Source organism: Apis laboriosa, unplaced genomic scaffold (genome assembly GCF_014066325.1).
Source record: "Apis laboriosa isolate Shangri-la unplaced genomic scaffold, ASM1406632v1 scaffold112_cov148, whole genome shotgun sequence".
In the NCBI taxonomy this organism is placed as follows: Eukaryota; Metazoa; Arthropoda; class Insecta; order Hymenoptera; family Apidae; genus Apis; species Apis laboriosa.
This window is the reverse complement of record NW_025220865.1, coordinates 5053747-5080473: the sequence shown is the minus strand read 5'-3', so window position 1 is coordinate 5080473 and position 26727 is coordinate 5053747. Positions and strand designations below refer to the sequence as shown.

The 26727-nt window shown below is 23.5% G+C and overlaps 6 protein-coding genes across 7 annotated transcripts; 4 read left to right on the top strand and 2 right to left on the bottom strand.

Annotated features, from left to right (window-relative positions):
• The first annotated feature begins 470 nt into the window (after positions 1-470).
• LOC122714619 (small proline-rich protein 2D-like) lies at positions 471-966 on the top strand. The gene is made up of 2 exons (XM_043936112.1): positions 471-626; positions 754-966. The coding sequence occupies exons 1-2, from the start codon at positions 471-473 to the stop codon at positions 964-966; spliced, it is 369 nt and encodes a 122-aa protein (XP_043792047.1).
• A 368-nt stretch (positions 967-1334) lies between these two features.
• Positions 1335-4443, top strand: LOC122714027 (radial spoke head 1 homolog). The gene is made up of 6 exons (XM_043935014.1): positions 1335-1394; positions 1649-1878; positions 2585-2825; positions 2911-3015; positions 3165-3380; positions 4215-4443. The coding sequence occupies exons 1-6, from the start codon at positions 1335-1337 to the stop codon at positions 4359-4361; spliced, it is 999 nt and encodes a 332-aa protein (XP_043790949.1). The 3' UTR covers positions 4362-4443.
• A 289-nt stretch (positions 4444-4732) lies between these two features.
• On the bottom strand, positions 4733-8286 carry LOC122712280. The gene is made up of 4 exons (XM_043931804.1): positions 7454-8286; positions 7234-7344; positions 6898-7161; positions 4733-6817 (listed from the first exon to the last, which is right to left on the bottom strand). Exons 1-4 carry the CDS (start codon positions 7683-7685, stop codon positions 6621-6623), a joined length of 804 nt encoding a protein of 267 aa, XP_043787739.1. The 5' UTR covers positions 7686-8286; the 3' UTR covers positions 4733-6620.
• A 911-nt stretch (positions 8287-9197) lies between these two features.
• On the top strand, positions 9198-11329 carry LOC122713963. The gene is made up of 4 exons (XM_043934840.1): positions 9198-9344; positions 9812-9952; positions 10252-10395; positions 10663-11329. The coding sequence occupies exons 1-4, from the start codon at positions 9198-9200 to the stop codon at positions 10804-10806; spliced, it is 576 nt and encodes a 191-aa protein (XP_043790775.1). The 3' UTR covers positions 10807-11329.
• Positions 11330-13372: 2043 nt separating this feature from the next.
• LOC122712619 (etoposide-induced protein 2.4) lies at positions 13373-15852 on the top strand. Of its 2 annotated transcripts, XM_043932421.1 has the most exons (7): positions 13373-13736; positions 13879-13954; positions 14192-14370; positions 14473-14728; positions 14818-15161; positions 15231-15305; positions 15370-15852. In XM_043932421.1, the coding sequence occupies exons 2-7, from the start codon at positions 13940-13942 to the stop codon at positions 15455-15457; spliced, it is 957 nt and encodes a 318-aa protein (XP_043788356.1). In that variant the 5' UTR covers positions 13373-13736; positions 13879-13939; the 3' UTR covers positions 15458-15852. The 2 variants fall into 2 exon arrangements, with proteins under 2 accessions (XP_043788356.1, XP_043788347.1); XM_043932412.1 differs by lacking the exon at positions 13373-13736 and having other exon boundaries at positions 13746-13954; positions 15370-15850.
• Positions 15853-16620: 768 nt separating this feature from the next.
• Positions 16621-18323, bottom strand: LOC122713873 (transforming growth factor beta regulator 1). Its single transcript, XM_043934685.1, has 5 exons — positions 18168-18323; positions 17789-18017; positions 17434-17710; positions 17136-17355; positions 16621-17044 (listed from the first exon to the last, which is right to left on the bottom strand). The coding sequence occupies exons 1-5, from the start codon at positions 18285-18287 to the stop codon at positions 16871-16873; spliced, it is 1020 nt and encodes a 339-aa protein (XP_043790620.1). The 5' UTR covers positions 18288-18323; the 3' UTR covers positions 16621-16870.
• Between the last annotated feature and the right edge of the window lie 8404 nt (positions 18324-26727).

The following is a 26727-nucleotide window of genomic DNA, read 5'->3' as shown; positions in this document are numbered from 1 at the left end:
AAATACACTTTATTTCTTTTTCAAAATTATAATATATTTTAATTTTTTGAATTTAAAATTTTTAATTTAATTAATATTTAAATATGTACAGATTTTTAAATATTTTTATAAAAAGTAATACAATATTCTAATAATTCAATATATAATGAATATCAAATATCAAAATATCAAAGAATTGTATGAATATATTATGTGAATATATTTACTTTAAATAAAAAAAAAAAAAAGAAGAAATCGATTCAAAGCGAATTTATTTACAAAATTAATACAAATATGAAATATCTTTAGATCAAATTCTTTCAAAATTCTTAATAATACGAAGAATTATATACCTGAAATATAAATCTGAAATATTTTAAATTGCACAAAATTTCTACTTTTGATTAAACTAATTGTATGATATTTAAAAATATCTATATAATATATATTCTTGGGATTAATTCTGTTAGAAATAAATTCATTAAATAAAAATGTCTTCTTACGAAAACACGAAACGTAAGAGCACTCTACCTCCACGATGTTACCATTGCAAACCTTCACCATTTTATTGCCCTAAATATGGCTGTCCACCCCCGCAACAATATCCACCTTCAAAATATTGTTGTTCTTCTCCATGTCCACCTTTCGTATGTTATATATATAGTATTAAAATTATATAAATATAATATAAATTAAAATTATATTTTATATTATATTATTTTCAAAAATATATTTCACAATAAAATCTTATCTTTTTAATTTTTTTATTTCTAGATATGTAGGCCACGACCAGAACCTCCACCAAAACCACCAACCCTGTACATTGTAAATTGTTTACCACCTCCTGATCCACCAATTCCTAAATGTACACCACCAAAATTAGTTCCACCACCATCATGCGTACGTTATTGTATCACTGATATATGTGGAAAATCGTGCTATTGTCCTCGCTACTTTACTGATCCTCAGTGTATGAAATGTTGTTGACTATTGAGAAGACTAAAAATTATATTGTATTTCGTATTTTTAATTATTTTACTGTATATAAATTATAAAAAAAATGTGAGACTTTGATATTGTAATAACATATTGTATAACATGCAATGGGATTGAAAACGATTAACAAAGATAATTATTTATAAAAATTTATTTATTTGTTAAATTACATTCTTTCTTATAAATTTTCAAATAATTAATATGTAATAATAATAATAACTAAAAATGATTTAATATTTTATAACCAAACTTATGTCAAATGTCAGTCAACAAAAAGTAACAAAACAAGAATCAATTTTAAAGAAATTCGTTTATATGTAACTTAAAGGGATAGAAGACATACATATATACAGAATAAAATGTTAGAAAATCCGGAAATAATCGGTGAAAGAGGAGAAGAGGAGGCAAATCCTTTAGGGGTAAGTACTTCTTATTCTAAATAATAATAGATTATTATATTAATCTCCATAATATCCTTTTTAAAATTACGTATTTATTCGTTTATTAATCTTATCTTCCAAATCTTTCTGCAGATCTAATTATATCCTATAAATTTTAATCATTCAAATGAAATTGTCATTTTAATGTAAAATTTGGTGAACTAAGGCTAAAAATTTTTTTTATTTTGAGAAAAATGGAATGAATAATAAAATAAAGTATAATATAATTATAGTTATATGAAGGTGAACGAAATGAAAAAGGGGACAGACACGGCCGTGGCAAAGCTTTGCTTCCAAATGGTGATATGTACGTCGGTCAATATTGCAAAGGATTGAGACACGCTCGAGGCTTGTACGTGTTTAAAAACGGCGCTCGATACGATGGCGAATGGCGGCAAGGTGTAAAATACGGCCAAGGAACATTTTGGTATCCTGATGGAACACGATACGAGGGTAAAAAAATGTTAATCGAACCATATGTTTACTTTTATCATTACATTACATTATTTTTTGGAATTTTCTAATTTAATATATTTTTAAACTGTAAAAAATAAATATCAGAAAAATTTCATTTCCATATCATTTTTATACTTATCTGTTTCAAGTATCATTTTTTAAGAATTTTTCGATACTTTTTTTAATTTTAGATTCAAAAATATACCGGATGTCTTATACAATTTTATGTTTTTCATAATATCAAGAAATATTTTAAATAAAAGTTGAATGGTTTCTGCATTCTGATATACCTGCATTATTAATTTTTTTTGTAAGTAAACACATAGAGAACTTGTGAAGATCAACTTTGTTCTTTTAAAATAAAATCATTTGTTTTTTAATACATAAATCAATATATCTCTAAAAAAAAATATTACACTATATAAATCATTATTAGTTCAGAAAAATTATTAGTTCAGAAAATAATAACAAATATCTCTCAAGATTTTTTTTATTTATAAAACATTGTATTATTATAATATGCATTAAAAAATGTATGATTTCATTTTGAGAAGCTTATTATAATTTCCTTTTTTCACTTGTATCATAGAGTTAAAACTTAAAACTCTATAATATAAATCTTTTTGAAAATAAACATTACAAATTATAATAATTATATAAACAACTATACAAAAAGAAAAAAGGAAATGTTTGATACACTGTGTGCAGATTAGCTCGTGTTCCGTAGGCGAATGGAAACGCGACACAAAATATGGTTTTGGCGTGTATTACTACATAAATGGGGACGTTTACGAGGGATCTTGGAAGAAAAATCTTCGACACGGTATGGGATCTTACCTTTACGCCAATACGAATACAAAATTTATGGGTACGTGGATTAAGGATCGCATGCAAGGACCTGGACAGTTAATTCATCCCCGACATCGATTCCACGGATTTTGGGAACTCAATTTGGTAAGAAATTTTTGCGAAATTATGATCTTATGATTATTAAAACATTATTGTTTAAAGAAATTATTGAGAAAATATATAATCATAGCCTTATGGTCGAGGATGCTTTACTTTCGAAAATGCTTGCATGCAACATGGACACTATGTGCACATGAAAGATCCTGATTATGATGAGACAAAGGAACCTACCGAGGTGATAAAATTAATTTCTCAAAATTTGATAGAATAATTTTACAATTTATTACATGATTAAGAAAATCAAATTTAATTTTTTTTTTTGATTTAATTAAAATATCAATAGTTCTCTTTATATTTGTGCATGACATAATAATTTCGATACAGGAAGTAGCAGAACCACCATCACCAGAACCTACTGCGATAGAAACTGAAGCAGAAACGGATGTTACAGGGACCGAGATTACAAAACCGGAAGTTAAACCTGAACCTTTTGAACCACCTCGTTTGAAGAAAGGTATTATTGCGTTGTGGCGTGCGCGTTGTATCACACCGTACAATCCTGATTTATTACCACCTGAACCAGTACCATTGCAAGAGGAGGTAAGAACATATATAATTAATCTTTTAGCACTGCAAATTTATATAAAATGATCTGAGAGAAAAAATCGGATCTTTCAAGAGATCAAGATCAAATTTTTCTAAAAATTTTTTAGAAAAAGAATATTCAAAATTAATTTAATTTTAAATAATATTAAAATAATTTTAATACAGAAAAGATAAATTTTCTAAAAAAAAAGTAATTGCGAAATATTCAATTGTAAGAGATCTAAATTATTCCATTTTTGTAGTTTTAAGGGTTAATAAGAATTATATAGAACTTGTATCTTATAATTCATTTTATTTATTTACGATATTATTAACACGATATATTTTTAAATCGTTTAATTAATTATTTAAAAGGGAAATTGTGATATCTTACATTATTTAAGATTATTAGAAAATTATCGAATTTAAATTTTGAAAGTGTACAAAAAATTTATAATTGTATTATCTATGCATACAACATGGATAATACATAGATTTTGGAAATCTATGTATATATCTAAACATGTATTAAAAATTTTTAAGATACATTTAACTATATCTATTATGTATCTTTAGCTATGATTTATTTTAAAAAATGGCAGATTATTTCTTCTTATTTATTTTCTTTTTAAATAATTGTTATTTGTTATGTATATAATCATATTATAAATATTACTTTTAAGAGAATTTCGAAGAATTAATTTAACATATCTAAAATATACGAGTATATTATCTAAAACATAATACATAATTATTATTGCATTATTAATTTTACATTATTTTGGAAATATTGAATTCAAGATGAATTAAAAAAGATTTTAAATTAATCTCTTAATTTATAATTTTTAGATATCTATAGATTCACTAATAGATAAGTGTTCAGAGGATTTATCAATAGTACCAGAACAATTCTTGAAATATGAAGATGAATATGAAGGTGAAGGGGAAATCTATTATGAAGAAGATTATCCTATACCATCTCCTAAAATAACTTAATTAGAAGAATCAAATATGAACATAATTTCTTTCCTAATACGTTAATTCGAAGAATTAAGAAGAAAAATTAAATATTTATATGATTCGATTTTAATTTAAAAAGTATTTAAAAAGTTTATGTAATTCAATATTAATTATATGTGTCTTTCAATAAAGAAAAAAAATTGTAATAAATCTTAAAAATGTAAAAATTCATTATTCGCGAAAATAAAATTTATCTTATTTTATATATAATATAATCATGTTAAATAATATCACTATAACATTTATATATTGTAACAGGAAAAATGTTACAGAGATTCATTCAAATATTCCTCACAATTAAAATAAAAATATATAAAAAAATAATTATGATAAAATATAAAATTATATTTATATGTTTACACGCATGCGCGCATGCAATTACATCATTCATATGGTTAGGCAAAAACGCAACATGTTTTTAAGCAGTTTATTTAGGAAATTATAATAACAAATGTGCGTATGTGCCCATAATACGAGACAATGTAAAGAACATATTTTACAGGCACGCATAGGTCTTTGTTCGAAAGTTTCATTTGCAAAGTATTTAATGTGTAAGTGTATGTATATGTAAGTATGTACGTACGTGTAATACATTAAATATCAGCAACAAATAGAACGAGGGTATGTGTTCATAATATTAGCTAAGCGTACGCTTAAAATAATTGCAGTCTATTCAGTTTTAATCGAAAGATCAATTTTATTATAATAATCATGTACTTAAATACGCAAGAGATTTTCATGTCCTCTATATCCTCGAAAGCGCAAGCTCGCTCGTATCATTCGTTAAGGTTTCTTTTTTTTTCTNTTTTTTTTTTTTTTTTTCTTTTTTTTTTTTTCTTTTTGCTTTTTACGGCATACAAGCGTGTATATTTCAAAAGTACGTTCGTCAATAGTAACACGTAAACAGATAACTATATATATATATATATAGAAAGAGAGAAAGAGATATGATTTCGAAGTATATTTACAATATCTTGATTGAACCGGACTTAAATAGGAAGACGAAAACGTTGTCTTGAAAAATACAGATAAAGAAGTTATATTAAAGTGGAAGAAACTTTTTTTTTTTTTTTTTTTTTTACATTAATAAAACGTCGAGAAATACATTTTGTTTTTCAATCGAAAGTTCTCCATCCTCACTACATTAACCTAAATACCAATCAAATACGACGATTTCTTAAAAATTGTTTTCTTCTAACGATACTAATAAATACTGGCATTCAAATGTTTCGAAATACTAAAAGGAGCGTGAGTTTAATATACATATGTATATTTATATATATATTTATATATAGTTTACCCCTTAATTTTCAAACGAGTCTTTATAAAACGGTTATTCGACTACATTGACATAAAGGCTCAATGGAGATCGAAAGGTTTTAAAAGGACGGAGGAGAGGGCAAAGGAATAAAAAACGTGTTTTGCGAAGTATCGCAGTCTTTTAACAATAAGCTATTTATACAAGTGAATATGACTATCTTCACTTGTAGAAGAACTGTTAAACAGCTGCCGTTTAATTAAACGCCATAAAGTAGTATGTATCATGTTTTAGCGCGTTGACGACGGTAAAATTTCTCTTATATGTTATCACAGTGTTCGATGACACTTTCGTGTTAGAATATTTTTTTTTTTTTTTTATGACACGTCCTGAGATTCTACTCAAGTTAAGAATATTCATACGAATTGAATATCGATATGGGTGATCGATGTTGATAGCAAAATACTTCGCTCTACAGCTTTGCGATTTCTTGGCACAATATCAAAAGAATTCGCGATTATTGCGAAATATCCACAGCCCTGAATTGGTTAAAGCATCAACTATTTTTTCTTTCTTATTTTTTTTTTTTTCTTCCCTCCACGTGTATACCAATTTTAAGAAATCAATCAATTTTGCTATGTCCGTTTGACATGATTCATAGCAAAAGTCGCCTTAATTGAGATATTGAATCAAGTACGCTACGAAAAATCAAGAAATGTTATCATGAATGATTACAAAATAAAATTTTGATATTCGAGCGCATTTTATGTGCATTTAGATGTGCAAACGATCCGTTTGTAGATTGTTGTTTTAAGCATCTCAGGTACGTAAAGCGTGGACGAAATTTTGTGCCCTGTTATGATGTGATTTTTATATCCACAAAAAATTTTTGTTCTTCATTTCGCAAAATTTGTCGTTTTGTTCCCAAAATAATAGATTTTTTAACGACTATTTTTTTTTTAAAGTGAGATGTTACTTTACATTAGATCAGGAGGTGGTCTTTGAAATGCAATGCTTGCTACCGAAATGCTGCAAAAACCGGCAGTTATCACTCCCAGAAATATGTAAACAGCCGTAATTAACCAAAAGGCAAATAAATATAATGTTTTGTTACAATATTTGCCAAGAGCTGGATCATAATTTGGCTCATATTCCTTATATACCCACATTGAGCCTGTGAACAGACAAAGATAAAAAATATAAAAATAAGAATTATAAACATTTAATATAAATGTAAGTTTTTATATTACTGACCTATAATAAACCAGCCAAGCATAAAACAATTAATTAATGTTTGTGTTGGAGATTGTCGTATTCTTTCTTCATCTCTTTCTTCTTGACGTTGCCGTACTCTTGCAGATAAATGTAATAACTGTTTAAAAACACCAAAACCACCACCCACTAATAAATAAACAGGAATATATTCTCCTTGTGGACAATCATAAAGATAAAGTCCTCCAATGACCATCATACATATTGGAACTACTATTGTTACTCCTAAGATAATAGTACATCCAACTGAAATTACCAAAATATTAAATTAATAACTCTTTATATTTAAATAAAGCATTAATTTATGTTTTTACTTACTAGTGCCTAAAAGTAAGACGATAATATTTTTCAAAAAATCAAATACTCCTTTTGAAACTTTATGTGCTTCCCTCATACGACCAAATAATGAATCATAGGATGGAGGAGGAGCTAAACAGAAAAGAACAATAATATTATATATAGCTAATATTTTCATTTGATTAATGAATTGATAATTTCTAATAAAATTAAGACTTTTTTTATTAAAAATATTATTTACCATTTGGATCTATGGCTTCTTCATAAGAAGGAGGTGCACCACAATCATTACTCAAAGTAGATGGGTGTCCCAGAGGTAAATTAATATTATGGTATGAAGGTGGAGGAGTATAACAAGTTGATGCTATTTCAGTGCCAGGATTTATACTTTCGTTCGTACTAACGAAATTACTTTGATTTAATTGGCTTAAAGGCATTTCTTCGCGTATATTTGTTGCTTGAAGCCAATGCATGGAGTTTGCATTAAATATTACTTGATGATTCGCCGTTGCCGCTATTGACAACAGCACACATATAATTTTATAACCTATAAATAGCTTTCGTAACTTTGGTATTTTTATGTCGTTTAATAACGCATCACATCAAGATATGGCACAAATTTTTAAAAAACGTATAAGTTGTGTAATTAAATTCAATGTTATACACTTTCGATTGAATCCGAATTGTTGACACATGTAAAGGAAAATAAACACTCTCAAGTACAATGTACGCTTTTTGAAATTTAGCGTGGTGGTAATTCGTTGGGGTTCACCGAACGATCAGAAGGTAAAACTTATATAACATTCAGTTTCATTTTGAAAGAAAAAAAAATATACCATATTCTAGGAATGCACAAACTGTCACACCCCCGTTTCAAGAAACACAAAACAATCTTATCGCACAAACCGGCATCTACAATTGATTATGCCCACTTTTCTATAAGCAAATCACTATAAAGTTGTTGCACTGCTAAAACATGCAACATTTCTTATTGGTTTTATAACATAACAGTATTATCTTTAAAGACACTACTAATTCGGGAAACTTATATACATTTGCGCCACAATAAACCATGTGCGGCATACATACAAATTAGACTCCGTATCGAATACTGGCCGATCGATGATATTCGATACTAGTCGATTTTGTCGAGGTTTCAATTTCAAATGCGGGAAATCCATAATTTCAAAATATTTTCAATTTTATATAATAATGTTTTTTATTACTTTATTTCTTTATAGTAATATTTGTATTAAGCAAAAATATTTATTTTATAATAAATTTCTTTATCTTTATTCTATTTTTAATTTATTAACATAAATTATTACATAAATTATACAATATATTAATAAAGAAAAAATGCAAAACAATTTGTATTTAATATATTTATTAAACAAAGTAAATAAATGTTCTATTGTTGTCTTTTAATATCAACTTATTTTTTTTTAAAAGATTATAAAGAAAAAAAACACGAAAAAAAAGAATAAAATAAATTCACATATTTTATATACTATTTATAATATTATAAATTATATTTTAGTTTAAATTACTATATATTTCTGGTCATATGATGTAATTAAAACTTGTAATTGTTGAATTCTGTTATATAATAATATATCTATTTTATTGTTATTTAATCTTAAATTACAAAAAATGAAATACTAACATACTAATTTATTATGTAATTTTCTAGAGATTGCTTTTGATAATCTCGTTAAATAACAACCATGAAAATAGATGATATCTTGTTTATATTTCTCATTTTCCTATATTATAGACAATTCTTCTTGCATGTTAAATTTTATTTCCCACAATTTCGTGCTCGATAAATGATTAAATGTTACGCAATCATATATTATTTCATTTTAGTTATAATAACAAAAGGATAGAATTGTTAATTGATTATTATTTCAAAACAACTAATTATAATGATGATATACAGGAAGCATATTGTAGTATACAGGAAGTCTTTTATAGCTTTAAATATGATCCGTGCATCAGTTGAAGAGCAAAGTTGTTTTTATAACAATTGTTTAATGTTTTCTGTTACAATTATGAAGTCACCAATTGAAAAACTATTATTAATATTTGTTTTATGTATCATTTCATCTTCATATATACTGAACGTTAAGGTAAGATATAGGGTGACTTATATATAGAGTATTATACACTTTTGCAACTATTTTATTTCTCTTTGAAACTATTGCATATATTTATTATATTATATAAAAAAATCATATATATTTCTTATCAACTTTAAAGTTATATTTATTAACTGATTTTAATTATTTTTAATTCTTTTTTCTTATTTAAGTAAAATTTTATGCAATTATAAAATTAAATAATATTTGAAATAATTTCATTTAAAAAATATATCTTTTAAAAATAGATCATAAAAATAGATCTTTGTTATAATTAATTTACTTGAAACATTTTTTGCATAAAGTTATAATGACAATTATTAAAAATAATTTCAAAAATTTTTATTTTTAAATTTTTTTAATTATAAAAATTCAATATATAAAAAAATTTTAATATAATAAACAAATAGTATTAAAAATACAATATTTTAATTCAATTATCATTTTTTATTTTTTAGGCAGAGAACAAAGTTACAGTAAATAGTATTAAAATCGATGTCTCAAATGAAGATGTACTCGAATCTTGGGATGCTGGTATTTCAAATAATCTCATTAATACAACGCCTAAGATAAAAAAGGATTGTCCGAGTATATTAGAAGTACATTTTGATTAATTAAATATATTATTTATATTAATAATATATTAATATTAAATATATATATATATAAATATATATTAATAATATATTAATATTAAATATATTATTTAAATATTATCTAAATATATTTTATAATATTTATATATTTATATATTTTATAATATTTTAAAATATTATTTTCAAATATTTCAACATGCCAAAAATAAATAATTTTGCATAAAAAATTAGATATTTTCTAATCTTTTTACAGAATTTATTGATTGAACTAGAATAAAATAATATTTTTCTGCTTTTTTCAGATGGATATCAAAATATATCAAGATGATCAATTGGTAAGCCAAATGACAAAGCAGTCAGAAAAACCATTCAAGGATTTGGAAAATGCTAATTTTTGCGCATCAGTTGAATATATAGATGAAGATGATGGATGTTCTGCTGCACCGGTAATAAAACATATACAATATAAAATATTTCTTTTTTTTTTTAATCGAAATATTAAAACACAGAAAAAGAAAATAGATAATTCTTTCGGTAAATTATTATTACTATTATTGTTAATTAATTAATTATAATTAATCCTATTAATCCCTATTAACAATATATTATTTTCGATCAAAAATAATTAATATTGATATATATTGTTTATTATATTTGAATTTTCTTCCATTAATATTAATACATTATTATTAAAATAATGAATTATCGAATAGGGTGAACAAAATGCTTCAGATTGCGATATAAGCTCGATGTTCAACAGTATGAATCCTGGAAATTACAAAACTGTATGCGAAATGAAGGAAAATGACACTGAATTCGCTACTGTGACATTGGAGGTAACAGTAGAAGCTGAATAAAAGTAATATAATTAATGTCTGATATCACTGAGGATTATTATTACATTTATTTTGATATTTACAACATTTAACATTACTAAATATATGTATGATTACTTATTATTTGTTTAATATTGCAACAGTAAGTGATTTTATCTTTCAAATTAAATAAAAATATTAGCATGGTTATTATATAACTCTTCAGTTTTATGTAAACTTCCTCTTCCAAAGATAAAGATATTTTATAAATTTTAAGAAACAATATTTTAACAATTTTCAACATTTTATTTTTAATTATAAATACATATATATTTAATTTTCATTATCTTTAACTGGACACATTTCAAAAAGTTCAATAAATTGACTTGTCTTTGAAAAAGAAAGATAATAACAAAGCAAGAAATGAAGATACAAAAGAAGAATGCTAACTCTACTTATATTCTCAAATTTTTTTTTATCAAATATATTCTTTTTTTCTGGCAAAATATTTTTGATATTTGATTGAAATGTTTTCTTCTTTGAATCATCAAGTATTTTCTACTGTGCGATAATAATAAATAATATTATTTCAATATGATAACATTTTTTATAATTATTATTTCTTAATACAATAATAAAGTATATAATAATAATATTCTTAATATACAGTAATATATAATATTTATTTATTTTTAAATAAAAATAAAAATGCTTACTTCAAAATTAGTATTTCTTTTCACATTTAATATCTTTGATGAATCAGTTTTTTTTTCAATATTTTCTATAGCAAAAAGGATTTGTGATAAATCCTATTTTATCCTTTTAAACATATGTTAAACATATGACTAAAAAACAATTAATAATTGTCTAAAATTATTAATTGATATATTATAAAATCAAAACTTACGTATAAAATAACAATTTGATTTTGCATTATTTCTTGAAAACATTAATTTTTGAAATTTTATTGGTAGATATTTTATTTTTTTTTTATTATTATTAACTTCCATTGGTTTATATGAATCATGCTGTTATTTCAAATAAATAGATTTAATAATTAAATGATTTAAATAATATTCAATATTATTTAAAAAATATATTGTTAAAAAATATATTATATAAATATAAATATAATATATATATATATATATATATAAATATATATAATAATATAATATAATATATATATAAATATAATATAGTATATTTTATTATTAAGCTTACTTTATTATTTTCTAATTTTCTTTTTTCCTGTAAATTTTCAATAAAATCTGAAATAATAAATGAATGCAAAATATTTGTATATAGATTTAAAAATAAACTTATTTTATTTGAAACCTTCTCTTGAAAAAAAACATCTTTTAGTGGATAAAACACTTTTTTTGGAAATTTTCCATTGAAAGAAGCTACATTCGTTGTACTTGAATCCTTTAAAATATAATTTATCGTATGAAACAAAGAAATTAGTAAATCAGAATTTAATTTTTCTTTTACAATGACAAATTAAAAAAATGAAAAATTTTTTAAATGAAAAATTTACCATATGTAAAGGCATCCAAATATGATCTCTGCCACCACGTAATCTTATCATAGAATTTGCTTGGACGAAATAATGAAAAAAATTAATTAATTAATTCTTTTATGATAAATATATAAAAAAAATAAATACAACATATTTAATACAATAATATAATTAATTACATATAAATATGAAATAAAAATAATATAAATATTTGTTTAATTGTAATAATTAATGTTATGTTAATATATAGTAATATTTGATTTAATAGATAAATTGTAAATAAATAAATAAATTAATGCAGTTAGAGGTTAAGTCATACTTTGAGTTAGATAGGTTACTCCAAAATTATCGCGCGATTTACAAATTCCACTTTTTGAACGAATTTTCATATTTTATTATATATGTTATATCTTTTAAATTACAAATTATTGTTAATCAATAGTAATAATTAATAATAATAATTAATATGAAAGAATGATTGACATCAATTATAAGTAGTAGCAGCGATCATTTAATTCAAGTTCCAATATATTTAACATTTTATTTTTTTTTATTTGTATTAATTAACTATAATTATATATAATGATCGGCATATTTTTATTTGTTATCTTTCTTGTGCAAAAAATTAACATAAACTTCACATCATATATAAAATAAAATTAAAATTATTTAAATTTATTTAATTATAAAAATCAAGAATCAAACATTTTTATATAAATATGTAAATAATAATGTTATATTTATAAATTATGTAAATATATTTATATTTTTATAATTATTTTTTAAATTTAATTAAATTTAGTTTTATTTATTATATTCGATACAAAACGATATAATATAAAATGTATACGTACGTTTTATAATATTATTTTATTTATAATAATAAATAAAAATTATTAAAGATAAATATCTTTTTTAATAAGAATAATAATAACGCTTGTAAATAAATTATATAAATTTCAGGTTCAGCAAAACTTGGCTTCATCTATTTTCTGCCAGTATTATATCTATCTTCTTACAAATTATATGTGTGAATTAAGTAAAGAACTTTATACATGTATAGTATATACATGTGTATGTTTTAAAATTGTATTGTTTAAAAATAATTATACAATTACAAATAATTATTAATTTTTATATATAAATATAAATAAATTTATTTCAATTCTTCGAATGCTTTATATTTTTATATGTTTGAATTATTAGTGGATTTATTAAAGATCAAAGATTCATTGCTTAGTGACCTTTATATCTATTAACATAATGTTAACCTTTGCCTGCAATGAAAAGCAATCAGTTGATACATATTTGTAAAGTCATTTTTTAATTTAATTTTACGAAAAGTTGCAATAATAATTTCGTTAATTTATTTGGCAGCGCATATTTTTGCGCTTTGAAAGAAAAATTTCTAATTCGATCAGATATTTTTATTAATATTGAATGACAATATGTACGTGTTTGAGATATTAAAAAATTTATTTCTAAACTTATTTATTTCCATATCATAAATATTTTGTTCATATTCACTTTTAATGTGTTTTTGTATTACTGCCATTGACAATTATGTTATTCCGAAAATGTTTTTTTGGCAGATTATTCAACATATTCAGATTATAGATTAATTATATTCTATTGTGATTATTATCGTAAAATATGGATAACGTGACAGTGAGTATTAAATTTCATTTTAAATACAAAAATATGATTTTCCTAACCTATAATAATATCTAATATATAATAATCTGATATAATAATAGATTTTTATTATAATTTTTTTTTTTAATTATTTTTTTTTAATTTTATAATTAAATATATTCTCTATTATATATTTTTATAATATAAATTTTTTACGAAATAAAAGTAGAATTAAAATTAATTTTAAAAAGAAATTATTTTTTCTTTTAGGGAATAATACATGCCATGTATCGAGGATTTGTGGATAGTTTGAGAGGAGCTATTGTCTTATTTTATATGGACAAACGAATTAATGAAAAATTATCTAAACCACCCTTAAATAAAACAGAAAGTCATGGAAAAGACATAGCAGTCATACCTCATCCTCCAAAGCATTTTAATCATTTAAGGTATATAGTTAAATTATATAATAAAATTATATATCAAAATTTTAATATTTTATATCTTATATATATATATATCTTTAAGAGTATATTATAATGCATTTTCAGAGAATCAAAAGTGTTAAAAAGAACAATTCAATGTTGTGCTTTAAATGGTGGTGTATTTTGGGTCAGCATATTAATTTTTGAATGTGGTTTACTTCCATTTCTCAAGTACTTATTGACCATTATATTTGGTCATTCACCGGGTATGGGTATGACTGTGTGGTCTTGGATGAAACCATTTCTGTCATTAACTTTTGGCACTGTATGGGTACTACCACTATTTGTGCTCAGTAGGATAGTCAACAGTTTATGGTTTCAGGTATGAGTTATTTGATCTCAGAACGAGAAGCTTTGGCCAGTAACCATTGAAGGGGTTAATATCACATGCTATATTTGTAAACCATGTAGGACATAGCGGACAGTGCTTATAGGTATAGGCAAGGAAGGCCATTACTTTTATCTAGTGTGAGCAAGCTCGTAGCAGACACGCTTTTCAGTATATTGGTTCAAGCATTATTTTTGGGTCAAGGAATGTTGGTATCCAGGATTCCATTACCTCTTGTAGGTGACATTCTTGCTCTTATACATATGTGCCTTTTATATGCTCTCTATGCTTTTGAATACAAATGGTTCAATATGGGTTGGGAGCTACATAGACGATTAAGTTTTATTGAAAGTAATTGGCCATATTTTGTGGGTTTTGGTCTGCCATTAGCAGTACTTACCCAACTGCCCAGTTCGTATGTAATAAGGTAATTGATTTCTTTAAATATTATGTTTCCTATGCAGGAATATTACTAATTAATCTATTGTTATTTTAGTGGCTGTGTTTTTTCTATATTGTTCCCATTATTTATTGTAAGTGGAAATGAAGCAGTACCTGTGACTGGAGTATGGTATGTACCTTTGAAAATTATATATTCTATTAAACTATATATGAATATTTATTTTTTGTTTCAGTGATTGTCCATTAAAATTATTTTCACCGGTAATTGCTATTGCAAATACTCTTTTCAATAAAACAATTGGACCAACGAATAGACGGTGACATGAAACATCATAACAAACTTCTTTAAAATATTAAATATATAGCAATAAACCGACTTTTCAGGTTTTCATATAAATTTTATTAATTTTGATGAAGTATATGCTTAATTAATTTTCTTGTGTTAATTTTTATATAATCAAATTGAAAAGGAAATTTTCATTTTCTATAATAATATAATTGAAATTTAAGACATAACTTATGTTTTAATAGTAGTATTTATAAAATAGATAAATTCATAAATATGCAAAAATGAATTAAAATAAAGAAAAGTATTTGTAAATGCATTATATTTAAATAAAAGTTATTGAAGATACACACAGTAAAAAATTTATAAATTTGGTAACATTTGAAAAATTAGTTATAGATGTTTCTTATTGTATTGCAAGAAATTAAAATAACTTGAAGTTTTATACATTTTTATTATTACTATTAAAACATAATAAAAATAATATGCTTTAATAGAATAATTGCGCATATAAAAAAAATTCCTAATATCTTTTATAAATTATACAACTAAAAAAAATCAAATAGCGTTGCCTAAAAATTTGCACAACTAAAAATAATTTTTGGATTAAGTTAATATATATATATACATATATACATATGTGTACATATATATATGTATATGTACATATGTTTATGTATTCAATTTTTAATTCTTATCCAAATTTGTCAAAGTATATATTACTTTATACAATATAATAAACTTATCATTAATGATAGATATTTTAGTAATTTGTATATTGCTACTTCTAAGAAAATAAATGTAAACGTAAGGAACAAAAAAAAAAAATAAAAAAAAATAGAAACAAATATTATTTCAATATATATTTTGTAATCAATTCAATAATTATATTTGATATTTTATTATTTTATATCACTATGATATTGTAACTAGTCAACTTTAAAAGTCATAAGTACTATGTGATAATATTTATTGCAAAATATTTACAACTAAAACATTTAATTATATACATGAAATAGTAGAAGAGAGATATTTTTATGATACATGTGCATATTAATTGTATATTACTGTTGACATTTAAGTAAAATTTATTTAAAATATATTTTGCAGTGATATAGTATAGTTAAAATTATAATATGTATATCAAGAAAATATTTACAAAGTATTTGTTTCGTAAATAATTTTTATGTTACTTATCGCAATTTTATTTATACATTATTTCAATAAAATAGAAAAATATTTATAAAGAATAAATTGCTTTATATATTGTAGTTTAATAAATAATATAAAGTGATTTTTAGAATGAATGTTGCTAGTTTTAAAGATTTTTCAATTTTTTGTAAATATATAATTTAGATTAATGTTTGATAATAATGAAATGTGCGTATTGTATCAATACATAAAGCAAAATATCTTTTTTTGAAAAATTTTTTATCGACATATAAAGATCACGAGAGAAGTTCTTGAAGAGCTAAAAGATCATTATCAGATGGTTCTTCTTTAATTCTGTATGAATTTGCTAATGCATAATGCCTATGCAAAGCAGCAAATCCAAGTCCAGGATCTGTTTCTTCTTCCATTACTGGACTTGTACCTCTTTCTATTGGTTGATTTTTGCTTACCTATATTTGTTAAAGTTATTATTTTATCAATTTATTATTTTAATTATAAATGAAATTATGATATTAATGAATAATATAAATAATTATTTACTTCGAAACGTTGTTGTTTGTACATAGCTAATTTACGAGTTCCAGGTGTGCTTTGAATAAGATTTTGTATAGTAGGATGTGAAATTCCAAAAAAATCAGCTCCTTTTGGTGTTATTGAACGAAGTGCAGGAGAAATTGCCATTAATAATTTAGAATGACATTCATCAGGAGTAGATCCAACCAATGGTTGATCTAGATCATTATCAGATACAATTTCAAATCTACAATACAAAATATTTTATATATATATTACAGTTATAATTAATTATAATTATAACTAATTATTAATGCAATTATACCTTGGTTTTGATCCACCATCTAATATTTTACATGTATATAAACTTTTTGTTCTTACATCTCTTAAATTAGCATATACTCTAGTGCTGCAATAACCTACTGGATAAATGAGATCTTCTGTATGATAAGCAATTCTGTCTGATACTACTTCTCCAAGCGAGTATACAGTGAGATCACCCAAAGAAATAGGAAATATAGGTCTTCCATGGACATCTAATGGTATTAATTGAACTACTTTCCTTGCAGTTTTATTATAACGCTTAGCTTTATTTTTTGGTTCTAAAAATGTTAAAGTAGTTTAAAAAGTTATAATTTTCAAAATAATAAAATATAATTTAAATTAGAATATTTTAATACCTGAGCCATCAGTCGACACTCTTTTTTTTGTAGTTTTTTTAGGTGTGGAACATTCTGGATTAAATGTATTAGTATTAATACTGTTTGATTGAGATCGAGCTATCATAGTAGAAGGATCTATATCTCCTTGTTGTTGACATAATTTACGTAAAAGAAACAACCTTTCTTCTTTTACAAGCATAAGATTTTCTTGCATTTGTGCAACCTGATCACATAATGCTGCATTTTCCTATAATTATAAAGTTTTTTACAATTTTTATAGTAATTTAATTTGTTATCATGTGTCCTCTTTTATTTGCATTTACTTTTATTTAAAATGATAATTTATTTTTATAAAAAAAGGAAAAAAATATAGAAAGAAATATATTAAGAATCTTACGAATACTGTATCTTTTATGATCCTTTTTAATCTTCGATATTTTTTTTTATATTTTAAATTTTGCTGCAACTCAGCATTTTTCTGAAATTCACTGTAATAGTTATCATAAGCTTGAGTCATTTTAAATTCATTATATTAAACACAAAATATAAAGACAAGGTTATGATCTAATGATATTTGTAATTATTTTTATCAGATATGTTAGGTTATGTTACAATCTAGGATTATGCAATGCATAAGATAGTGAATAACTAAACAAATTTATCATATATGATTTTACATTTATATATATTTTGATCATTATTTAATATTCAAAGATGATAGCAGTAATGTGTTTATTTATTAGATGCATATATAAAAATAATTTTTATATTTTTCTATTTATATATTAAAATTTGTTCATTAAAACTTATTCATATAGTAATCATTATCTTTAAATATTTCAGATTTATAAAATAAAATTATTCATAATTTTTTATATTTTGAATTTTTTCAATTATATTTATTATTACATAAAGACTTATATAATATATTAAAAGTATTTATTTTTTTTCTCTGTAGTATTTTTAATTATTTTCTAATTCTTCAAAATTCTTTTCAATTTATTTTTCAATACTATATCATAAAAATTAAAATAAAATAAATTTAAGATTATTGATAAAATAGAAATTTTATTTTAAATAAGTTATTGAATTTGTTGAATCTATCAAGTTATAATTTAAATTAATTAAAAAAAATGTATATACATATATTTGCATGTATTCTGTACATTTCATTCATTTATTACACAAAGAAGGAAGATTTTGGGGCATAAAAGAAAAAAAATGATTGATTTTATTTCGAAAATACGATTTATTAACCTGTCGAACGTAAATTCTGTAACGCGCGTTCGCACGCACAATGTCTTCTCTGTCATGCTCGTTTTCTACATTTTCACGCACGCGATATACAAAATCTATATTGTAAACATCGTGACGCGTAGCTTATCCGTTAGACGTAGATTATCCTACAAATCGGGTTTTTATGTTCTATATCGATTCCAGTATTTTCAAATCATCGAAAAATTCTCTTTATGCAATTTAATACGCAAGTTGCGAAGGGACACGTGTTTAGGTACATCCAAATTATCTCCCTCTCTCTCGATTTTCTATTTATTATATCCTTTTTAATTTAATAATTCATAATAATTCAATATTTCAAATGTTTATCAGAGATCATAATTTAAAAAAAAAATTTATTATATATATATGTATTTGCAGTTCATTTACGATGAGAAAAAAAGGAATCATCAGTTTGAATCAAAAAACTGATTTTAAAACTTTCGAATTTAGCGACTGGAATGGTCAATGAGTTATATCATATATATATCATTTAATTTTCATAATATGCATATAAAAAAAAGTTTTTTTTTATCAAAATTGTATTTTATTACATTCATCAAATGAAAAAAAATTAATTCTAAATTGTGGTTGTAAATAAATATATTAAAATTCATTTTGCATTAATTTTTTATTTAAGAAATAATTTTTAGAATTAATTTTTAAAATTCTGATTGATTTTTCGTTATTTAAAATTTTTTTTATATCAATTTTGTATATTTATCAATGCATTCAAATTCTTCAATTTCTAATTTCAAATATCTTCGAAGTATTTTTACTTTAATTATTTTTTATTTTACATTAAATTATTAAAAAATTAAAATTTTTTTTCACGAAATGTAAGATAAAATTCAATTTCGATGATTCCCAAATAAGGAGGCAATGAATTAATTTTTAATCACACCTATAATCTCGTTTATTAACAGCATCAAATCATTATTGACACACTATTTTTTACTAATGCATAAATTACAGGTGTGATTAGCAACTTGTTATTTTTTTTTAAAAAATCTTTCTAAAAAAATATACGTATCTTACGATAAGAGAGAGAGAGAAAGAGAGAGAGAGAGAGAGAGAGAGAGAGGCAGAAAAAAGTATGTATACTCCATTCAGAACATGTAAATAAATTCATACGTAATTGATTAATATTCTAATTTCATTCAATTGTAAAATAAACATGTCCAGACGATATGATTTTAAATTTCATTCAAGAATTTTTTCTAATTTTTGATGACGTTCAAAATTATGTCCAAAAAAAAAAAAAGAAAGAAAAAATAAAACAATCGATTTTGTAAGTAAATTTCTCCACTTTGTCAGCACAGATCATGTACGATTACTTTGGTACTTACAATGGAGATCATTGTATGGAACGAATTATAGTCAGATATACATATACATACATATATATATATATATATATATATATATATATATGGTAGAGAGCAGTTTTTTTTTCATTTTCGAGATTTAGCTACGTACAAAAAATATCCTTATCAATTACATACGCTTTATATACACGGTGTACCTACATACGTGTTTTCTCCGATGATTGTAAGAATTAAGTGCGTGTGCGTACTGTACAACCTGTAGCGTATTTATAACATTCAAACGAGAAAGATCACAATTTGCGTTTTACCATTTTCTTTTTGTTTTTTTTTTTTTTCTTTTTTATACAGTCGTGATGTCGAGTATAAGATGACACACGGCTCTCTTACACTTGTGTCGCGAAAATTTTCGATTGCGATGATTTTTAATTAAAAAGAAGGAGAGTGTATAATACAGATAATAGAGTTTCATTGTAAAGTTTTTCAAAATTTTTTTGTGGATATAGTAATCATAATTAGTAAGATAATATATACAATAATACTGATACATATTAAAAAAGATATGAAAATGATGGGAGAAATATCTTGGAACAATTTTAATCATTTATAAATTCATGATTTGATTAGATACAGTTTTTGTATAATATTTATAATTATAAGTAATTGAAGATATCAATAGAAATCGTGTGATGTAATAAATATTTTATTAAAAGAAATATTAATGTATTGGAAAAGTTAAAGTTGATAGAATATTTTTCTTGATGAAAATATAAGTTTTTTTCAAAGACCAATTTGATTATTTATAAAGCATGTATATTTGTATAAATAATTTAAATTAATAAAAAATTTTTTTAACATTTTTTTATATCTTGACAATTTTGTGATAAATTATGATTATTTTTAGATTTTTTAATTTTTTTTTTTATAAATCTAAACTATAAAAACATCGTTTTTATTGTTTTAAATATTAATCAAAAATTACATGAAAAATTTGTAAGTATTATAAAAAGATCTATATTTATTCATTATAGTAATAATATTCTTTTTCGTAATTGACTCGATAATTGAACATTGGATAGAAAAGGTTCGATTATTAATTTATAATAAAAAGTTTATATCTTTAAGTTTTTTAGACTTTTTAAATATTTTTCTTTTACAAATTAATATAATTTTAAATTATTCAAATAAAAAATAAATATAATAATATTTTGATATATTTTATCAATAAATAATATTTTAATATTCAAAAAATTATTTTTCCAAAAATCTTAGTTTCATTTATACCTGAAGTCCAATTCTTTTATAATTTCTGTACAATTCTATATTGATTTTTAGAAATATGAAGTTTTCTCTTTGAAACAAAAATTTCCATTGTAAATTTTCACAACATTAAAATATTCGTATATTAAAATAATCGTTTTCTATTTTCAATAATCAGTAATATATTATTATACCCACAAAATATATATTTTATTAAACTTTCTAACTTATTAACCACATTAATTAAATCAATTAATTCAAATACAATCATAAATTTTCGCGACACATCATACGCATAGATTTTTTTTTTTAATCTCATTTTACAGATTACACTTTCCTCCTTCCTTGTTACCTGAATTAACAAACGGTTAGATCATTCCGCCATTTTTATGATCCACCTTTGAACGATATGACAAAAACGTATATCTTCGACTCTTTTTTATCCCGTAAACGGCCCTTTAATCATTCTATTGGCGTGCTTTGTTCGAAAATATTGCATCTTTCTTTCGATTCCTTTGTACATTTTTTTTTTTTTTTTTTTTTTTTTAAGTCTTTTTATTCTCTGTACCTATATATATTATATATATATATATTTTTTTTTTCTTCTTCTTCTTCTATGTGTTTTTCGCATTTTCGATGATAATTTATTTTGAAATTATGCGAGTTATTTATGCGAGCAATTTCTCTCTCACTTTCTCTATTTCAGTTTCAACTAAAGGGTTCAAAAGGGCGGATATACATTCTCGTCTTAGCGAAGAGCGAATTAATTAGGCCGAACACAATGAACATTCATGAAGATAGTTATCAAAGTTACAGCTGGATTATGCTCGACTATGTACAAAATTTATACAATGTATAAAAATCATTCGTGGCTCGGTGGCTGAGAAATAACCACATCATCTTTTCTTCTTCGTTTCGTATTTTTTTCGCATTTTCTCCCTTGCGATTCACGTTTTATTATATTAACTGTTCCAGCACGATAGATATTTATTAATTTAAGATGATAAAAATTAATCAATTAATTTCTTCTAATTTTTTAACTTTGATTAAAAATATTTTTATTAAAAAATATAATAACGAGGCATTTTTTTTTTATAAAAATTGTTTGAATTTTAAGAAAATTTATTATCTTGTTCAATTAATTGTTTAATTAATTTATCCTGTCGTTTGATAATTTTTTATTATATTAATTTTTTAATTATCTTTAGTGATATGACTTTTAAATATGACTGTTGATTGAATTATTATTTAATTTTTATAAAATATGTTTAATTTTTTACAACTTCACCTCAATATTCAACGTTTTATTAATTTGTTATTAAATAATGTAAAATATATTAGTTATACAAATCTAAAATTACGGAATTAAATTTCAAAAATATATTATCGAAAAAGGAAACATCATGCTGGATTAGTTAATTGAACGATGATCATTTTCTCTTATTTTGTATATTTAACAAATTTTTTAATTTTCCTACCTCCATTATTTGGACCGTCTTTTCCTTAACGATCCGTATTTTAGTATAGAATTTACGCATTTGCCTAATCAATCATTTGCATTTTTACATTCATTTACATACAAATAGGGAATAATGACAACGATCAGTGTAAAATTTTGCAGGAAAGGCGTTCAGCCGAAGAAGTTGTCGAACCTCGTTCATTATATTAAAAAAAAAAAAAAAAAAAAAAAAAAAAAATAAACAATTTATTGATTGTGTGATTGATATTGTTGCTTAGTGCTAAATTCTATTCGAAAGTCTACTCGAATAAAAAAACTTTTAAATTATTATTCCTTACATCTTTGTTGTAATGAAAATAATTCTTTATTTTTCCATATCTATGTATAATTTTATTAAATAAAAAAATATCATCTGTAATTGCATAAAAATTAAAGAATAACTTTCCTTCAACTCAATTTCTTTTTAGATCCAATTTCTTCTTAACTTTTAGTTAATTAAGAATTGATTAAAGTACAATATTATGTTACAATATTGAGCATGAGAAAATTCTAAAAAAATAATAAAATTCCATCAAAATTCTCAAATAATAATAATAATAATAATAATAATAATAATAATAATAATAATAATAATATTCTCAAAAATTATTTAAAATAATTCATATTTTCTCGAATCACACGTAGACTTTCGCACGACAACAACGATCACGTGTAACTTCAGAAAAAATCCATTTCCAATCGCTCGACAATTGAATTGATAATTTTTCTAAAATCTAAATACACGTATTAAAAAAAAAATATATATATATATTGCAGCAACGAAATTGCTTCGTTTCAGAACCGACAAATATTTCGTAAAAAAAAAGATCGATCGACGAGATCGATCGAAGAAAACAAGATGGGAGTTGGAGGAGGCGGTAAAGATGGCGGATAGCGGTGAAAGCAAAGAATAAATTAAACCAACAAAATAAATACAATGTATTGTTACTTTCAACATACGCCACATGCTGATCTCCGGTATATGACAAGAGGATATAAACGGGGGAGGGGAAGGGGAGGGGGGAAAAAAAAAAAAATAAAGAACGCATTCGAGATCGACGATAACTTATTCTTTTCCTTAATTCGTCGATTGATAACGATACTCGGAAAAAATATTATGATGCACTAACAATAAAAAGATACAGCAAAAGAAAAAGAAAACAGAAAGAACAAAAAATATGTATATGTATATGTATATATATATATATACATATATATACATATATATACATACATGTATATATGTATATAGATATAGAAACAAAAATTGAACAGAAAACAAAAAAAAAAAAATATGTCGAATTTTTTCTTTTAAAACGCGAGCATTTTCAAACACAACGATAAATGACGCGGATGACACGTTCAACAAGAACGATTATAGCGCACGTAAAATATACATTGATTATTTTGTACATGTACATTCTCTATACGCACATACACAAAAGAAACACACGTAATGCCCAGATGTGATATACGTGTGCATAGATATACATATATATATATATATTTATATACATATATATACATACATATATATATATATATATATATATAAATTATTTGCAATACACGCACACACACACACACACGTACACATGATACACGCGCGTATAGATTTTCTATAGTGCGCAGGGGATAGAAAGAAGGGGGTTTGCTATTGTTCGCGGTTTTGGCGGTGAAATTTGGTACCTCTTTGATTTCATTCACGATCGTTTTCTCCGTGGTATATATTTTTTTCTTTTTTCTTTCTTTTTTTTTTTTTTCTTTTTTTTTTTTTTCGAGTGGTCGATCAAATTCTATTCGATTTCGAATGAAATCGTACTACTCGGTTCTATCGTGATCGAGATATCGAACGACGATCGTTCATTTTGTTTTACAACGATTGAAGAATAGTTTTGGCACGAGAGAATTCGTCGTATTTATTTTATTTTATTCTTTTTTTTTTTTTTTTTAAGAAAATTATAAATCAAACGAATTCTTACAATTTTTATATCAAAAATTTTTCAAAGAAAAATTTCTTTCAATTATTCAATTTTCATTTAAATTGAAAATCATCAAATTCTTCAAATTGCAAAATCGATAAATATTTAAATTATTTAATTTTCAATAAAAATCACCCTCTTATACATAAGAACCGTGTAAATTTTGAACGATCGTTTTTTGAATCTGTTCGCAACAACATACTAGCGTATTGCATTTTCCAAAAATCGCACATATAAGAGCACCAAGGAAAACGAACGCGGTAAAACGCACAATTCTAAAATTATATAAAATAAAAATAATAATAATAATAATTAATAGCAATAATACAGAAAAAAAAAAAATTGAAAACAAAACAAGTTCTACGTGGAAGAAAAACGGCAAAATAAAGTACTATAATCTGTTAACATTGCAGGGATGACATATATATGCTTTAAACGTGATAGTCGTTTACACGGATCATGTATATCTATAACGTTTAAAACGGAAAAAAAAAAAAAAAAAAAAAAAGTAAAGAACGAAAATATAATATAATCTAGCGTTAAATGACCAATTGCAATGGTATTCACAGCAATTATTGATGATGGAAAAAAAAAAAAAACGAATAGGATCACTCATTCTTTTTAAACTCACACACACATATATACATATATGTATATAAGATTTATATATTCACAATATTTCACTTTTGAACAACATTGAAAAATTCATTTAAAAAAAGAAAATGAATTAAAATAAAATATACGAGTATAGTGAAAAAAAATTGCTATTATCGATTAAAATAAATTCTGTTATAATAATAGTTGACATGATGAATATTGATTAAGTACGTTGCATCGAGTGATCCCTATTCGTTCGTTTAGTTTCGGGAAGCTTTTGTAAAAATTATACAAAAGTATATATTGCACCGCAATCAAAAAAAAATGATTTGCTTAGCGTCACAATGATCGTCTAACAAACAAATATTTTACGAATAATAATAATCGTAAACACCATTCCTACAAAGTGCGAATAATAATAATAATAATAGTAATAATAATAATAATAATAATATATAAAAGTAATAATAATGATAAGAATAAAGTTTTACAATAACGATACCACCAATAATCATAGCGATAATAATTACGTCATAATATAACATTAATAATCTATCAACAGAGCGATAGCGACAAATATTAATAATAGTTCTAATAATAATTATGATAATAAAGGTAACGATAATGTTGGTAAATTGGGATATAGCGATAATAATGATAATAAATGTATTAATGATGGTGATCAACGTAGACAGCACTAATTTTTCCCTTATATTTTTCTTTCCCGATTTGATTAACAACGAAATAAACGTTACGTGCTGAAGAGAATTTGGTGAAAGAGATGAGAACGTAAAAATGATGATATATTAATTCGTAATATTACTTTTGACTAGGCTCCATTTGTATTCACGTGTACAAAAAAAAANAAAAAAAAAAAAAAAAAAAAAAAAAAAAAAAAAAAAAAAAAAAAAAAAGAAAAAAAGGACTTAAGAGAACGGTGTAACCTCACGCAATATTAATAATTGTTATATGATATTTATATATCGGCTGAACGTGCGTATGTTTGAGAGAGAGAAAAGA